The sequence below is a fragment of the Halichondria panicea genome, chromosome 4 (genome assembly GCF_963675165.1).
Source record: "Halichondria panicea chromosome 4, odHalPani1.1, whole genome shotgun sequence".
NCBI classification, from domain to species: Eukaryota; Metazoa; Porifera; class Demospongiae; order Suberitida; family Halichondriidae; genus Halichondria; species Halichondria panicea.
Genome location: NC_087380.1, coordinates 2,752,263 through 2,765,166, shown reverse-complemented (window position 1 = coordinate 2,765,166; position 12,904 = coordinate 2,752,263). Strand labels below are relative to the sequence as shown.

At 42.1% G+C, this 12,904-nt stretch overlaps 3 protein-coding genes across 4 annotated transcripts; 1 reads left to right on the top strand and 2 right to left on the bottom strand.

Annotated features, from left to right (window-relative positions):
- The first annotated feature begins 1 nt into the window (after position 1).
- LOC135335168 (dystrophin-like) lies at positions 2-4,546 on the top strand. 2 transcript variants are annotated; one of them, XM_064530582.1, is made up of 18 exons: positions 2-144; positions 234-300; positions 359-420; positions 472-546; positions 607-814; positions 875-960; positions 1,019-1,101; positions 1,173-1,250; positions 1,666-1,838; positions 2,001-2,040; positions 2,103-2,174; positions 2,230-2,360; positions 2,565-2,627; positions 2,686-2,792; positions 2,951-3,075; positions 3,154-3,214; positions 3,380-3,541; positions 4,289-4,546. In XM_064530582.1, exons 1-18 carry the CDS (start codon positions 108-110, stop codon positions 4,387-4,389), a joined length of 1,731 nt encoding a protein of 576 aa, XP_064386652.1. In that variant the 5' UTR covers positions 2-107; the 3' UTR covers positions 4,390-4,546. The 2 variants fall into 2 exon arrangements, with proteins under 2 accessions (XP_064386652.1, XP_064386651.1); XM_064530581.1 differs by having other exon boundaries at positions 359-546.
- LOC135335169 (hydroxysteroid dehydrogenase-like protein 2) lies at positions 4,489-8,304 on the bottom strand. The gene is made up of 9 exons (XM_064530583.1): positions 8,168-8,304; positions 7,900-8,051; positions 6,831-6,999; positions 6,673-6,717; positions 6,383-6,486; positions 6,158-6,259; positions 5,778-5,975; positions 5,084-5,281; positions 4,489-4,834 (listed from the first exon to the last, which is right to left on the bottom strand). Exons 1-9 carry the CDS (start codon positions 8,179-8,181, stop codon positions 4,608-4,610), a joined length of 1,209 nt encoding a protein of 402 aa, XP_064386653.1. The 5' UTR covers positions 8,182-8,304; the 3' UTR covers positions 4,489-4,607.
- A 28-nt stretch (positions 8,305-8,332) lies between these two features.
- LOC135335162 (uncharacterized) lies at positions 8,333-11,793 on the bottom strand. Its single transcript, XM_064530575.1, has 12 exons — positions 11,647-11,793; positions 10,994-11,557; positions 10,549-10,938; positions 10,199-10,377; positions 9,957-10,025; positions 9,784-9,905; positions 9,519-9,732; positions 9,401-9,468; positions 9,194-9,350; positions 8,900-9,109; positions 8,653-8,738; positions 8,333-8,586 (listed from the first exon to the last, which is right to left on the bottom strand). The coding sequence occupies exons 1-12, from the start codon at positions 11,705-11,707 to the stop codon at positions 8,403-8,405; spliced, it is 2,304 nt and encodes a 767-aa protein (XP_064386645.1). The 5' UTR covers positions 11,708-11,793; the 3' UTR covers positions 8,333-8,402.
- Positions 11,794-12,904: the final 1,111 nt, after the last annotated feature.

Here is a 12,904-nt window from a genome sequence, read left to right as displayed (position 1 = left end):
GGGCTGGCTGCTTGCAGACTTGCAGCAACGCCCCCTTCTAGAGTTAGCTAGCCGGCCTCCAACAATACTTTGCTAGAGGTCAGTAGAAACAGGCTAGTAACAGTAGAATGCCAGGAGAGCCAGGACAAGTCCCTGTGGAAATGGGTGAGTGAACTTTCAACAAACCCAAGATTCTAGATGCTGTAGATTCTACCATATAAATTATGATTTCTTGTGAACTGCTTTGCATGAAGGTGGAACCACTCTGCCTGAAGGATGGGAGAGGTCAGAGACAGCCAAGGGAATCCCTTACTACATCAAGTGAGTGAATACTACTGTTTGTAATCGTAGCATGTATAGCCATTTGTATTTCTGACAGTCATGGTGATGGAGCCTCGCAATGGGAACACCCTGACATATCTGAAGTTGTCGTAAGAATGGGTAGGTTTGTCGTCCTCGGTCAAATTATCCCTAATTTATTTGTTGATTTAGATGGTATGAACGAGATCAAATTTGCTGCTTATCGTACGGCCATGAAGTTGAGAACTGTCCAGAAAGTAACTCATTGTAAGTGGTATCTACTATAGCTAGTGATGTTTGCTGTTCAACTATGTCCTATTCTTGCAGTGAATGTGGTAAGCAAGAACCACTTGGAGAGAGCATTCTTTGAGCTTGGATTGGCCACTCCACAAAGCACAGAAGTGATGACAGTGCAAGAGCTTGAGGCACTGCTCAGCAAGCTGTTCCATTTGGCACAGCGAGGCCGGGCACAATTCATCCAACCAGATTCCTGCGTTGAAGTCACACTGAGCTGGCTACTGAAATGCTTGGATAGGTATGATTAGTAAAGCACATACAATGTCAGCTAACTATTTGTTTTCTCTCTCACTCTCAGTGGAAGGACTGCTTTAGTGAAAGTTCGCACTGTTAAAGTTGTTTTGGCTGCATTGTGTACCGCCACAGTAGAGGAGAAATTCACCTGTAAGAAAAGTTAACTCTTTCTGTAACAACTATTTAATTGGTGATCTCTCTTACACAGACATGTTTCAGCAAACCAGGAGAGAAAACAGTCCTGGGATCTCTAAGTCAACTCTCAAGATGATGCTGAAGGATCTTCTCCTTGTAAGAATTACTGCAATGTCTGCTACAAAGTTACCGTAGCAAGGTAAACTAGCTCGTGTTTTTTTTTGCAGCTCCCACTGAGTGTGTCTGAGAATGCAACATTCAAGATAGCTACTGCTGACAATGCTGTTGAGAACTGCTGGAGAATTGTGAGTGCAATCATCACAAACCAATGAATAAATAAATTGCTACCTATCTAAAGATATTCATCTTCATACAGTATACAAACGATTAGACCACACAGAATCCCCATCACTCATGCATATTTCTTGTATAGAGGTTTTCAGGTAGGTTGAGGGAATGCTTCAGAGTGTAAAGTTACTCATGCATGAATTACTACATACAGCACAGTACAGCAGTAATTTAATTATAACTTATGCATGAGTAACTTTATGCTCTAAAGCATTCCCTCAACCTACCTGAAAACCTCTGTATGTAGTTTGGGAGTATAGTTATGAATAATGCCGGGCCGTGCTTTGTATGGGTACTTCAGCAATGGTATTGACACAGTCCGGCATGCAGATTGATAACTGTAGCTATACTCCAGTGCCACCCTCTCCATAGAATGAGCTTGCTGGTACTGATGTGCTCAACGAAGAGGAGTTCCTGTACTGGGCACTCCAAGAGCCCCTCCATGTGGTATGGCTGCCCACCCTCCATCGGCTGTCGTCTGCAGAGACCGTGAAACACGAGGCAAAGTGTGCCAAGTGCAAGGCCTTCCCTATAGTCGGGTTCAGGTATGCCAAATAATTGACTGTAATAAAATTGGCTGTGGTGACATGAATTGTGCCGAGTTGGTGCTCATTGCCAATCAGTAGATTAATTGAAGCTTCATAGAAATGGCAATAGAATGACAGTGTACAATCACTGCCTCGATTACTAGTAATTATTTATTGCAGATACCGTTGCCTGAAGTGTACCAGTGTGGATTTCTGCCAGGTGTGTTTATGTTTTTTCACACTTAAATAGTATGATGGCTGCATATATTAAATTAAATACAGAGCTGCTATTGGACGCAGCAGAGTCTTAAGAACCACAAGGCCACCCACCCAGTTAGGGAGTACTGTCTTGCAGTAAGTATTATCATCAAAATCTGTTTCGAAAAATTTATTTGCTGTATACCATCAGACCACAACTGGAGATGACGTCAGAGATTTTGCCAAACAGCTAAAGTATAAGCTGACGAGAAAGTACCGGAACAAGCCCCCTAAAAAGATATATTTGGATTATCCTACAACTGCACAAGAGCAGCAAGAAAGGTACGTATATACTGGAAGACCTGTTTAATAGCAGTCACCACCATGCATGGCTGATAAGACTCTCGAGGTGCAGACCTAGCTGGTACGTACTGCATATTATGATTTATAGCGAGTAAATTTGTCTTGCTAAATTAATAGGGTGACCACAACATGCAGTACTCACGTATCAGTATAGTATTACTGTGTATCATTTTTGTGTTTTAGGATTCCTGATCAGTCTCCACTGTTTGCCAATATCCACAGCAGAGCAAATCAACTTGCAGCACGGTAATTGTATATCGTTGAAAACATCAGTCTAGTTATTCTCCGGAACCTTCATACACAGGTTGCAGGAGCTTGGTGGCACTGGTCACGGTGGGGGTGGTGCTCCTAACACACAGGTGGTGCACGTGGAACATCACGGGGGACCTATACACTCTGAACGACCTCCTGGTGAGAATACTATAGTACTGTACACGTGTATTGTATATCAGAATCACAGCTACCCAGTGTATCATGTATCGAGTATGTAGCTAGTTTGATGCATATACAAAGTCCTAATTGTTAAAATTGAACCTACTGATTAACCGATGATGCCTAACTGCGTATAGGTGAGGAGGAGGTACCGAGAGGAAGGCTACAGAGTCATATCTCTGGGCTGGAGGAGGAGAATGAAGCTCTACGTGCTCAAATGGACCGACTCGCAGAACGTTTAAGAGAAGTGGAAAATCAGCCGGTAAATAATTGAAGTTAAATTGAAGTTATGAGGCAGGTGTTACTAACGCTCATTGGTTCGCTTTTCTACCCTATACAGCCACCACCGCCTGCATTCATCAAGGTACCCGTACCTGTGGGCAGAGTTCCAGCTACTCCAGGTATAGTGGTCGTCTACCATTTAGTCCATTGCTTTTTTAGGCCCAGCTAAAGCAGCTAATCGCCATGGCAAAGAGCGAATTGCCATCACTTTGCAATTGCACACTACAGTTCTGTGCACTCAGTATAAATTATATAGTTGTTAATGTACACATCTCATGATACAGAGATGAAGACCCAAGCTGTGAACACTGTGTTAACTCCCTCTCTCCCGTCTGTACCCACCTTTGCAACCACCGAGTGGTCCTCGATGTATGGAGGAGAAGAGGATAAAATGGAGGAGTTGCTCCAAGAGGTGCTGGCGGCATTTCCTACTCGAACCACTGAAAGTATGTACATGTCATGCAATAACACAACATTTTAATGCTTCTGTAACTGTGCAAAATATCTTTAAATTAGTACAGTACATTGAAGTGTTTGGAGTGTTTGGAGTGTTGGGTGTTGTTGCTGGGAGACTAACAGGATCAAATGCACACATCGTAATAGTATATCAACATATGCCACGCATAATACTATCAACTATGATACATAGTTTCAGATAGACAATACATCCTATTAGGATACTATTCTCCCAGAGCATTGTGACTAGAAAAGCTCATACTGCGTAGCCTTGATTGAGTTGTTAAGCAGCTGAACATCATTTCTTAGAAGCTATCAACACAGGCTATTGATTTAGTTCTACAAGACAGTCTCAGCTTTTGCTTCAGACAGATGATGTCAGTATCTCTCAAAGCGGTGCCCAGATCCTACTCAGGGAACGGAGACTGGCACGAATGGAGGGAGCACTTTGAGCAGCTAGCCACTGTCGAGAATTGGGGAGAAGAAAGACGATTGTTCTGGTTAAAGTTTCGTCTGGTTGGTCCAGCCCAGAGGGCTTTGCAGTCACTGCCCTCAAGCGTAAAGGAGAGCTACGCTAACACGATGAGCGAATTAGAGAAGCGATTCTGAACAATTTTCAAACAAACAAAATTCTATAATTGTAGCAAATCTGACATGCTGTAAACTATAATTATACATTTTGATAAGACCATGTATAAATTATTCTCTAATATCAACCCCCCCCCCCACACACACAGCCGTACCGTGTGACCTGGACTCTCAATTGCTGAGGTCAGCACAAGTGGTGGGCTCATCTCTGGGTGCCATGGTGTTTGAGGTAGCATCGGCTCTACAGTAACATTATTACTACGTAGCTTATAATTATAACGGATAACCATTATGCTTTTTTTGTTATCCTAGGAAGACATTTTATTGCCCTTTACAAACTCTGGACTACTTTTTATAATGTATTTTGCTATAACTTATAACAAGATCTATACAATGCAAATGAGCAATATGAGCCACAATTTTACATAATACTATGTGCCAAACCTAGAGTTCAAAGAGCATGCACTTCTATAGTTTAGATCTAACTTGGTTCAATACTTTCTCTAGCGACATTGCTTTCACAATGTCACCCTTTATCTTCAATTCTCCCTTCATGAAGGCCGAGGTGGCACTCACTTTGCCAGTGAACATTCCCATCATAACCTGAGCATTGGAGGCAAGAGTTACATCAGCCTCTTTGTCAGCTTCACATGGGCCGGCAGAACCATCGTTCTTCAAATCCAGGAACCAATATTCTGTAGAGACAATAAAATTAATGTAAATGTACAGAAGCGTAATACGGCATTTATGCTATAAGCAAGCTTTGTAACCAGAAACCACACAAACACTACGTAGAAAAACTTTGAAAAAGCAAGCTCTTGTACCCTTGTAAAAGTATGACAAGCTGGTAATAATTTAACCTTGGGTTGCTACGTACAAACCTCCTAAATACAATACCTCTTAGCATATACATGATGATGTAATAATTATAATGACGCACTCACCTGGAGTTTCCTCAGTGATAGCAAACTTGTAAGTGGCAGAAATGTTGGCGATTACTTCTGCGGTAATTAGAGGTTGAATTTTAGCAAATAGCGGTCCCATTGAGCTGCCAGAGTCAGCAGAGGGTTTGTTCTCCTTAACCCACTCGTCCCTGAATTTCTCAGCATCGTCAAGGAAGTAGTCAGGCATGAGCTGATTGCCTAAGAGAGGGATAATAACACACAGCTAGTGCACAATATAAATAGCTTAACACCTTTTACACAGGAGACACTAACAGACAGTGACTATAAGAGCTATTTAAACACACAGTACCTCTAACAGGTAATGGTAATACACTGTATGTGTCTAAAATTCACCTCAACCAATGCAACAGCACTCAGATCAGTATGTATGTATGTATGCAGCTACTGTATATTATTGTCTAGGGCAAGGATAAGCATACCTAATAGTCACCTCTACACAAATTACTGTTCTCTGGGCGGCAATCCTTCTAAAAAAAGTTTTTTCAGTAGTGACATTTTTCTTTAGTGGCCACCCTAGGGCAGACCAATTACCGTCGCTGTAAAGAGATGGCCTACCAAACACAGGTCAAAACACATGCAGTGAAGCCCATTAACCTGGCTGTATAAGAGGATGACTATATATAGGGTGACCATGACAATAGACAAGTTTCACTGTGTATCCACTTTAACTTACCAGGAGCGTGAGCGTACTGGTCCAAATCAGTGACACCACTCTCTGTCAAAACATCATCATCAATAAGGAATTGACCTGTGTACTCTTTGCTGTTCTTGGTCAGAATGAGGTAGGCTGCATCCGCCATTATCTCAGGCTTCCGTGACATATTGACAAGCTCGTCTCCTCCCAGCATCTCCACAGCTGCAGTTGCTATGGCTACGGGGGAGGAGTTAGATTATCCTTAAGTACATAAAATTTGAAAACAAACATTTCAAAATAGTGTACAATCTCATGAAACAGTAGTAGCCAAGCAGTAGTAGGAAGCTCTAGAGTAATTTCTCTGCTCAAACTTTCAAAGAGCATACATACTGACCATACATTTACTAGCATAGACCTACCAGTTCTGGGCCAGAGACCGTTGACTGCAATGCCCACCGGCTTCAGTTCCTCAGCCATGCCCAAGACACACATTGACATCCCGTATTTGGCTATCGTGTATGCTGTGAGGGAGATACATGATAGGGTTAACATACATGTAGCCTATATTCAGGTATGTCATGATCTTGAAAGTACATGTATGCCGCTGAATGTGGAGTAATTATTTTGTCTTATAAGAGGCTTACCACAGTGATTGGAGAACCAGCCTGGCTTCAGGTTGAGAGGTGGGCTAATGTTGAGGATGTGCGGGTTGGAGCTCTTCTTCATGTGAGGGATGCACAACTTTGACCTGCACATAAGCACGTTAAGATCTGAAGACATTACTGTGGGGACATCTCGCTACCTTAATATATATGTGGGTACATTTCGCTAACTTAATGTGAACACCCTGAATCAGAACATGTTTAACATGTTAACAATTCGCTTGTATTCTTTGAACATGTAGCCAGGCCATGGCATTAACTGCTGTACTTACGCTAGGAATGTTCCACGAGTGTTAACATTCATCATCAAGTCATATCTGATGAAAGAAAAGTATATTATTGCATTGAAAACAGTCAATCCCCATTCACCTAGTGCATGTACTATTCACCTAAACAGACTAGTGTATTAATTAAAGTACAGCTTAATTACCTCTTCATGGCTGTCTCAGTGGTACCCGTGAGACTGATGGCACTCGCGTTGTTCACAAGGATATCAATACCTCCAAACCTGTCCACTGTTTCTTGTACTGCCCTCTCCAAGTCCGCATCGTTACGAATGTCCACGACACATGGTAGACAATTACCACCCGCCTCCTCCACTGTGTGTGTGTGTGTGTGTGTGTGTGTGGGGGGGTGTGTGTGGGGGTGTGTGTGTGTGGGTGTGTTACGGATGGAGAGGTATAGGTTTAGTGGTGTCTGATACACAATCACACAAATTATTAATTTCCAAAAAATTAATGATTGAACAATTTTAACTAAGGGGTTCTTTGAAAAGGGGTGTGTGTGTACAGTGAACGTGTTTATAGAAGGGCTCTCTTAACTGGTACTATAGAGGCCGCTTGTTAATTAGCCTCGATCCCAGGCCGCACTTCCCACTTCACTTAGGGAAGTGGGCCTGGTATCGACTGCTTGCGCATGCGCTAATATCCCCATGGTATCTGGGGGCTTTGGATAACATCGTATATGCTCAGTAAAACTATGACATCACAACGAAAGGAAGTGGATTGAAGGAAGTAGATAGAAAGTTCGATTGAAGGTTTCTAGCCCATCGGATAGCATTCTCTGATAGCTACCCTTAGCCTGCTATGTTAACAAAAGATTCACAGCCTACAACAGTGTGGATGACAATCGTCTGAACGGAGTGAAAGCTGACAAGAGCCTATATGGACAGGCCACGCCCATTTAACACTAACTTTGGTGAAAGTCTACTATACTACTGCTACTGCAGAAGAAAATAGCAGTACAACAAACCTATACAGCTCTGTCTCTAGCTAGCTAGCTATATAGCTCTGTGTATGACTTTTAGGATATTTTCTCTGATGCAGTATTATAGGAAATTTTACGGGAAAAAATATCCAATAATTTGGCGCATGCGCAAGCAGTCGATAGCAGGCCTTCTTTCCTATGAAGGCCGGTGAAGGAGGTTACTTGTTAATATGATAACAGAACTGCACCTGACGACAAATTCAGCAGTATTAATTATAGCTATGCTAACGCACACTCTTTGGCAGCTGTGTAGACGGTGCCGGGTAGCTTGGGGTGGGGCTCGGCAGTCTTAGCTGCTATGGCAATATTGGCTCCGTCCCGGGCAGCCCTCAATGCGATGGCCTTGCCAATGCCCCTACTCGCTCCAGTGATGAAGAGAGTCTTCCTACGTACGTACGTCAATAGAAACAAATTTGTGCTTAAACATTTTTACTGGAAAGACAGGTGCGTAGCACAGGCTGTACGTGTTGCTTGCATGCATGTGTACATAGACTTACTTACCCAGCTAGAGCCATTTCCAAATAGAGCTGGAGCTAGAGCTGGACTCGACTGTGGAGTGCTAGAGTAACTTTTTAATACGAAAGTGAAAAGATGGGCGGGGCTTTAGACCACCCTATTTTAAGGGATTTACCCATCACAAGAAAGAGGTGGGGCTGGTTCTTCTCATCATGGCAAGCAAAAATTCATTCAATGGTGCAAAAAAACAAAAATGTGTGTTTAAAAAACAAAAATAGAGTTATTGATATCTGCTCTGCAGCTGAGAGTACATGTTCTCTCCGGCCTCCAGTGGAGCTCCCAATACTCCAGCCAGTGGGTTAGTGGAGGAGTCCTCCTCGGGAATGTTCAGGATCATCTCCTCGCCTCTGGCTAGACTGAGTACAACATCTCTGAAAGCAGGACGTTGGGAATTCTCTGGATGCCTGCAAAATAGTGACAATTTTCATAAAATAATATTGCTGCAGTTTTTGTGTTTGATTTGTACTTACCAGCATTGAACCATCAGCTCGTACACTGCTTTGGAAGTTCCAGGGGGTGGAGCCAACCTTTGACCTTGTTCAATCAGTCTTATAACCTATAATTATGAAAACAATCAATAATCCTAACAATAGTCATTGGACCATGTTTAATGCAAGACAAGCACAATAACTGTTACATCACGATCACATGTCATTGGTATTTAACAATAGCAATCACAGTCATGTGGTTAGATACCATATAGGTACATGTATTTACCTCAACATTTTTATTGGCTTCAAATGGCTTGTGCCCAATGCTCCATATCTCATAGAGCAGACACCCGTAGGCCCACACATCACTGGCAGTCGAGTACTTCTTGTAGTGAATGGCCTCAGGGGCTGTCCACTTGACAGGGATCTTGTCTTTTCCTTGTGAGACGTAGTAGTTCTCATCAGCAAGATCTCGAGACATTCCAAAATCAGCAACCTTCAAGTTTTGAAAGGAAATGTTAAACAAGATGTGGGGGGGGGGGGGAGGAAAAACATACAATCATGTATTTAAATAAACCACCTTGCATATGTTATTTGTTGTCACTAGCACATTCCTAGCAGCCAGGTCTCTGTGCACAAATCCTTTAGCTGAGAGGTACTGCATCCCAAGAGCCACTTGTCGAGAGAACTTCAGTAACATTCTTGGAGTAGTAGCGGGCATAATCTCCCTTGGTGAGCTGTGAAGCAAAACTTCAAGTTACATGTAAATATAGAAACATGAACTCACTTTGGTCGGATTGATAGTAAAAAAATTCTCAAATCTCCTTTTTTTGCAAACTCGACAGCAATCATCATCTGTGTACATAATGATGGTCAATTGAAAAAGATGAGTGGCTTTCACTTACTGGTTCCCCTTTCGCAAGCACTCCATGAAGTAGGATGACGTTAGGGTGTCTGAACTGAGCCATGATGGCGGCTTCTTGGAGGAACTTAACTTTGTTCTCATCTGATATTTTGGTGAGACTCTTGAGTGCCACGTCCACTGGTTGAGTTCCCTGTCTCTTCCACACTCCTTGCTCCACACTGCCAAACTGACCAGACCCAAGGTGACCAGCAATCCTGTGAATCATCACCAATTATACAACTATTAATTTCGATAAATTAACTTACTGTACATCTCTTTGTTGAATGTAAGTCACCCCCCACGTCTTTAGTTGAGCATAGATCTCCTGTTCTCGAGTAGCTGGTACCTCATATGCACTCACACTGCCGTATATGTCCTCTTCTTTGTTCTATATAGTAGTTCTCACAATGTTATACTAAACTTTAACTGTGATGCTTACCTTTTCCAGTAGCTGTCGGTAGCTAATAGTTGTTGGCATGCTTTGTGGAACCTCATACAGTGAGTTTTTCTGTAGTGGGTCCAAACCTTACACAACATTGTGAACAATGATCAAGGTAATGTTTCAAGGTGAATGATAATGGTATCAATAACAAGTTCAAATAAGTTGAATACTAATCATCCGTATTAGTAGCCTATCACAACTATCGCTTGCCTGAGTGGGCTAACTTATTGTGCACCTACCGTATCCAGTAAGGGTCCAACTTCAGCATAGTAGTTGAACTCTAAAGCATCGCTGGATTCGTACGTGTGTTCCATTTCATAGTCATTGGGTGACAAAGGAACTGGGCTCCTTGTGGCGCTGATTTCTTGATAATCTGCACTATATTCCTGGCCCTTAATAGATGAGTACATAGCATTGTCTGCACCAAAAGAGCAATAATGAGGTGTCAATAAATAGATGTTATAACACCAACCATTTAAGGCACTAGCTAAACAAATTTGAAACCATAAAACCATAAACAATTTAGCTAACAAACTAAGTGCTGTAGTGCGTATCCTTTTATTGAGAGAAAACAAAACAAACACCTTACCCATCCCATCGTTGGTTCCAGTATTAGTGTTCCTACCAACATTGACCTCTGTTATCTCTTTACGGGATCGTCCTCTCTTCACCAGTACAAAAATGACTACCAAAATCACCACTGCCACGACAATTACTGCCAATACAAAAACTATCACACCCGCTACAACTCCAGCATTATCGGCTGGGGCCAAAGGGGCCATGGTGATTGAGTCATTTCCTGTACTAGTTGTGGGAGAGTTTGTTAGTGGCACCTCATTTGAGAGAGAAGTTTCTATTGTGCCTGTTGAACTTTCAGTCTCTGTCGTGCTGTCAGTAACTATGGGAGGATCTGACGAGGAGGGTGGTGTTGTGCCCATAGTCGTGAGGATGATTGGAGGTTCAGTAGTTGGGAGGGGAGCTGTATAAAACACAATGGTAATCATAAAAGTATGTTTGAATGGATTTTCACTTACTTATGTCGGCATGGATGTGTAAAACTCTGTCGTCTGCTCTATTAAGAGAACTAACTGCTACTGGGTTTGGGACGGACATGTCTCCACAATCAGAGTTACCGGTGGACATAAGAAAACGATCTTCTCCTGCATCTTGGCTAACCATGTCTATTGGTAGTCTGTTAGTATAATCATTCCCAAATATGTCGACAGATTCAGCATTGTCTGGAGGGTCGTAAATGCAAACACCAATCACATCGCCAGCCTGCACTGGAATATCATTTACCGAAAAGGTTCTACAGCCAGTGCCAAAGTTAGCAACAGTTCTGCCTGTAGTGAATGCTTCTGATACACTTATATATTCTGAGCTGCTTCTTCTGTACACAGAGAAGGTAAAGTCATATGATGCAGCAATTTGAATTGGGTTCGAGCGATAGTAGCAGAAATTAAATTCAGTTATTGTCCCATCACATTGAGCTGGATCTTGAGTGTTGAGGTAGAAACTATGTTCTCTGTTAGCTTCAAACTCTGTAGCATCAGTTCCAACACGACAACTTTGCCCATGGATTGTGAGCACCTCAAGGGCTGAAGAATAGCAGAGTATAAAAAGAAAAAAACCACTAGACTAAGTTTTATATAAATTATGGTAGATCTGAACAAACAAGATGACTCACCTATATAAAAGCAGATGATTACTGTCCACTGAGCAAGACCTGATGACTTACTGTAACTCATCTTACAAGTAAGTATCTAGTCTATAGCTCTTAAACTAAAATGCACTGTAGTACAGTGTAGTGTTTACAGATCTTGCCGGCGGTGAACGTGATTCATTTTTACAAAAGGGGTGGAGCTGGTGTGAAGTTTGGTAATTCACAAACAATTATGTAGATCTATATGACTATAATTATATCTGTTCTGCAGCTGAGAGTCCCAGCCTCCAGCTAGTGGAGCTCCCAATAGATCTACTCCAGCCAGTGGGTTAGTGGAGGACCCACATCTCCTCGAACCAGCATCAACACAATCAATGTCACAAAACCAGGACGTTGGGAGCTCCTCTCAGAATGCCTACAAATAACAAATAGTCTACACAAAATATATACCTGCACAGACAAACAACAGATAACTTACCAGCAATGCATTATATAAGCTGGTAAATTACTTTTGAGCAGCCATAGGGAGATAGACGTCGACCAGAGTCTACCTGACTACAATATGAATAGTCAAAAAATAAAAGGTGTCACTTTGTTAATTAATAGTAATACATGTAGATTTAAACTCAAGGTTTTCAAATTGTTCAAATGGCTTGTGTCGCAGACTCCATATCTCATAGAGCAGACACCCATAAAGCCCACATATCACTGGCAGTTGAGTACTTCTTGTAGTGAATGGCCTCAGGGGGCCACGTGATAGACGATATTGTCCTTCTTGTGAGACGTATAGATCTATATCGTCAGCAAGATGTACATGTCAGGACATTCTGAAGTCAGGGAATGATTACAGGAAAAAAATATTGCTAATAAACCACCTTGCATGTCTATTTGTTGTCACTATATAGCACATTCCTAGCAGCCATGTCTCTGTAGCACATTCCTAGCAGCCATGTCTCTGCCAGTAGCACATTCCTAGCAGCTATGTCTCTGCCAGTAGCACATTTCTAGCAGCCATGTCTCTGTGCAGCTGAGAGGTAGGTACTTCATGCACCCCAAAAGCCATTGTTAAGAAAATGTCAGCATTGATAGGCATTAACTGTGTCCAGGCTATATTGGGGCCAGGGTGGGTGTGTGGTGGTAAATATTGAAACTGTAGATTACCTTGAGGTTGCTAAAAAAGAGGTAGATAAACGTTAGCGTTTTCAAATTCAAATCTGCCAAAATAGTACACAAAAAACAAACAAAAATCTGATTACGCTAATGTTTATCTACTCTATGCTAA

What these genes read in the sequence shown, in the direction of transcription:
- LOC135335168 (XM_064530581.1), top strand. Translation starts at nt 108, where the DNA reads ATGCCAGGAGAGCCAGGACAAGTCCCTGTGGAAATGG. An exon ending in AGTAGAGGAGAAATTCACCT is followed by an intron (nt 961 to 1,018) that starts GTAAGAAAAGTT and finishes TCTCTTACACAG; the next exon opens with ACATGTTTCAGCAAACCAGG. An exon ending in CAGAGTTCCAGCTACTCCAG is followed by an intron (nt 3,215 to 3,379) that starts GTATAGTGGTCG and finishes CTCATGATACAG; the next exon opens with AGATGAAGACCCAAGCTGTG.
- LOC135335162 (XM_064530575.1), bottom strand. Translation starts at nt 11,707, where the DNA reads ATGAGTTACAGTAAGTCATCAGGTCTTGCTCAGTGGACAGTAATCATC. An exon ending in TGCTTGCGAAAGGGGAACCA is followed by an intron (nt 9,469 to 9,518) that starts GTAAGTGAAAGC and finishes TTATGTACACAG; the next exon opens with ATGATGATTGCTGTCGAGTT. An exon ending in AAGCCAATAAAAATGTTGAG is followed by an intron (nt 8,739 to 8,899) that starts GTAAATACATGT and finishes TCATAATTATAG; the next exon opens with GTTATAAGACTGATTGAACA.
- LOC135335169 (XM_064530583.1), bottom strand. An exon ending in CGGTCTCTGGCCCAGAACTG is followed by an intron (nt 5,976 to 6,157) that starts GTAGGTCTATGC and finishes CCTCCCCCGTAG; the next exon opens with CCATAGCAACTGCAGCTGTG. An exon ending in CCAGTACGCTCACGCTCCTG is followed by an intron (nt 5,282 to 5,777) that starts GTAAGTTAAAGT and finishes TCCCTCTCTTAG; the next exon opens with GCAATCAGCTCATGCCTGAC.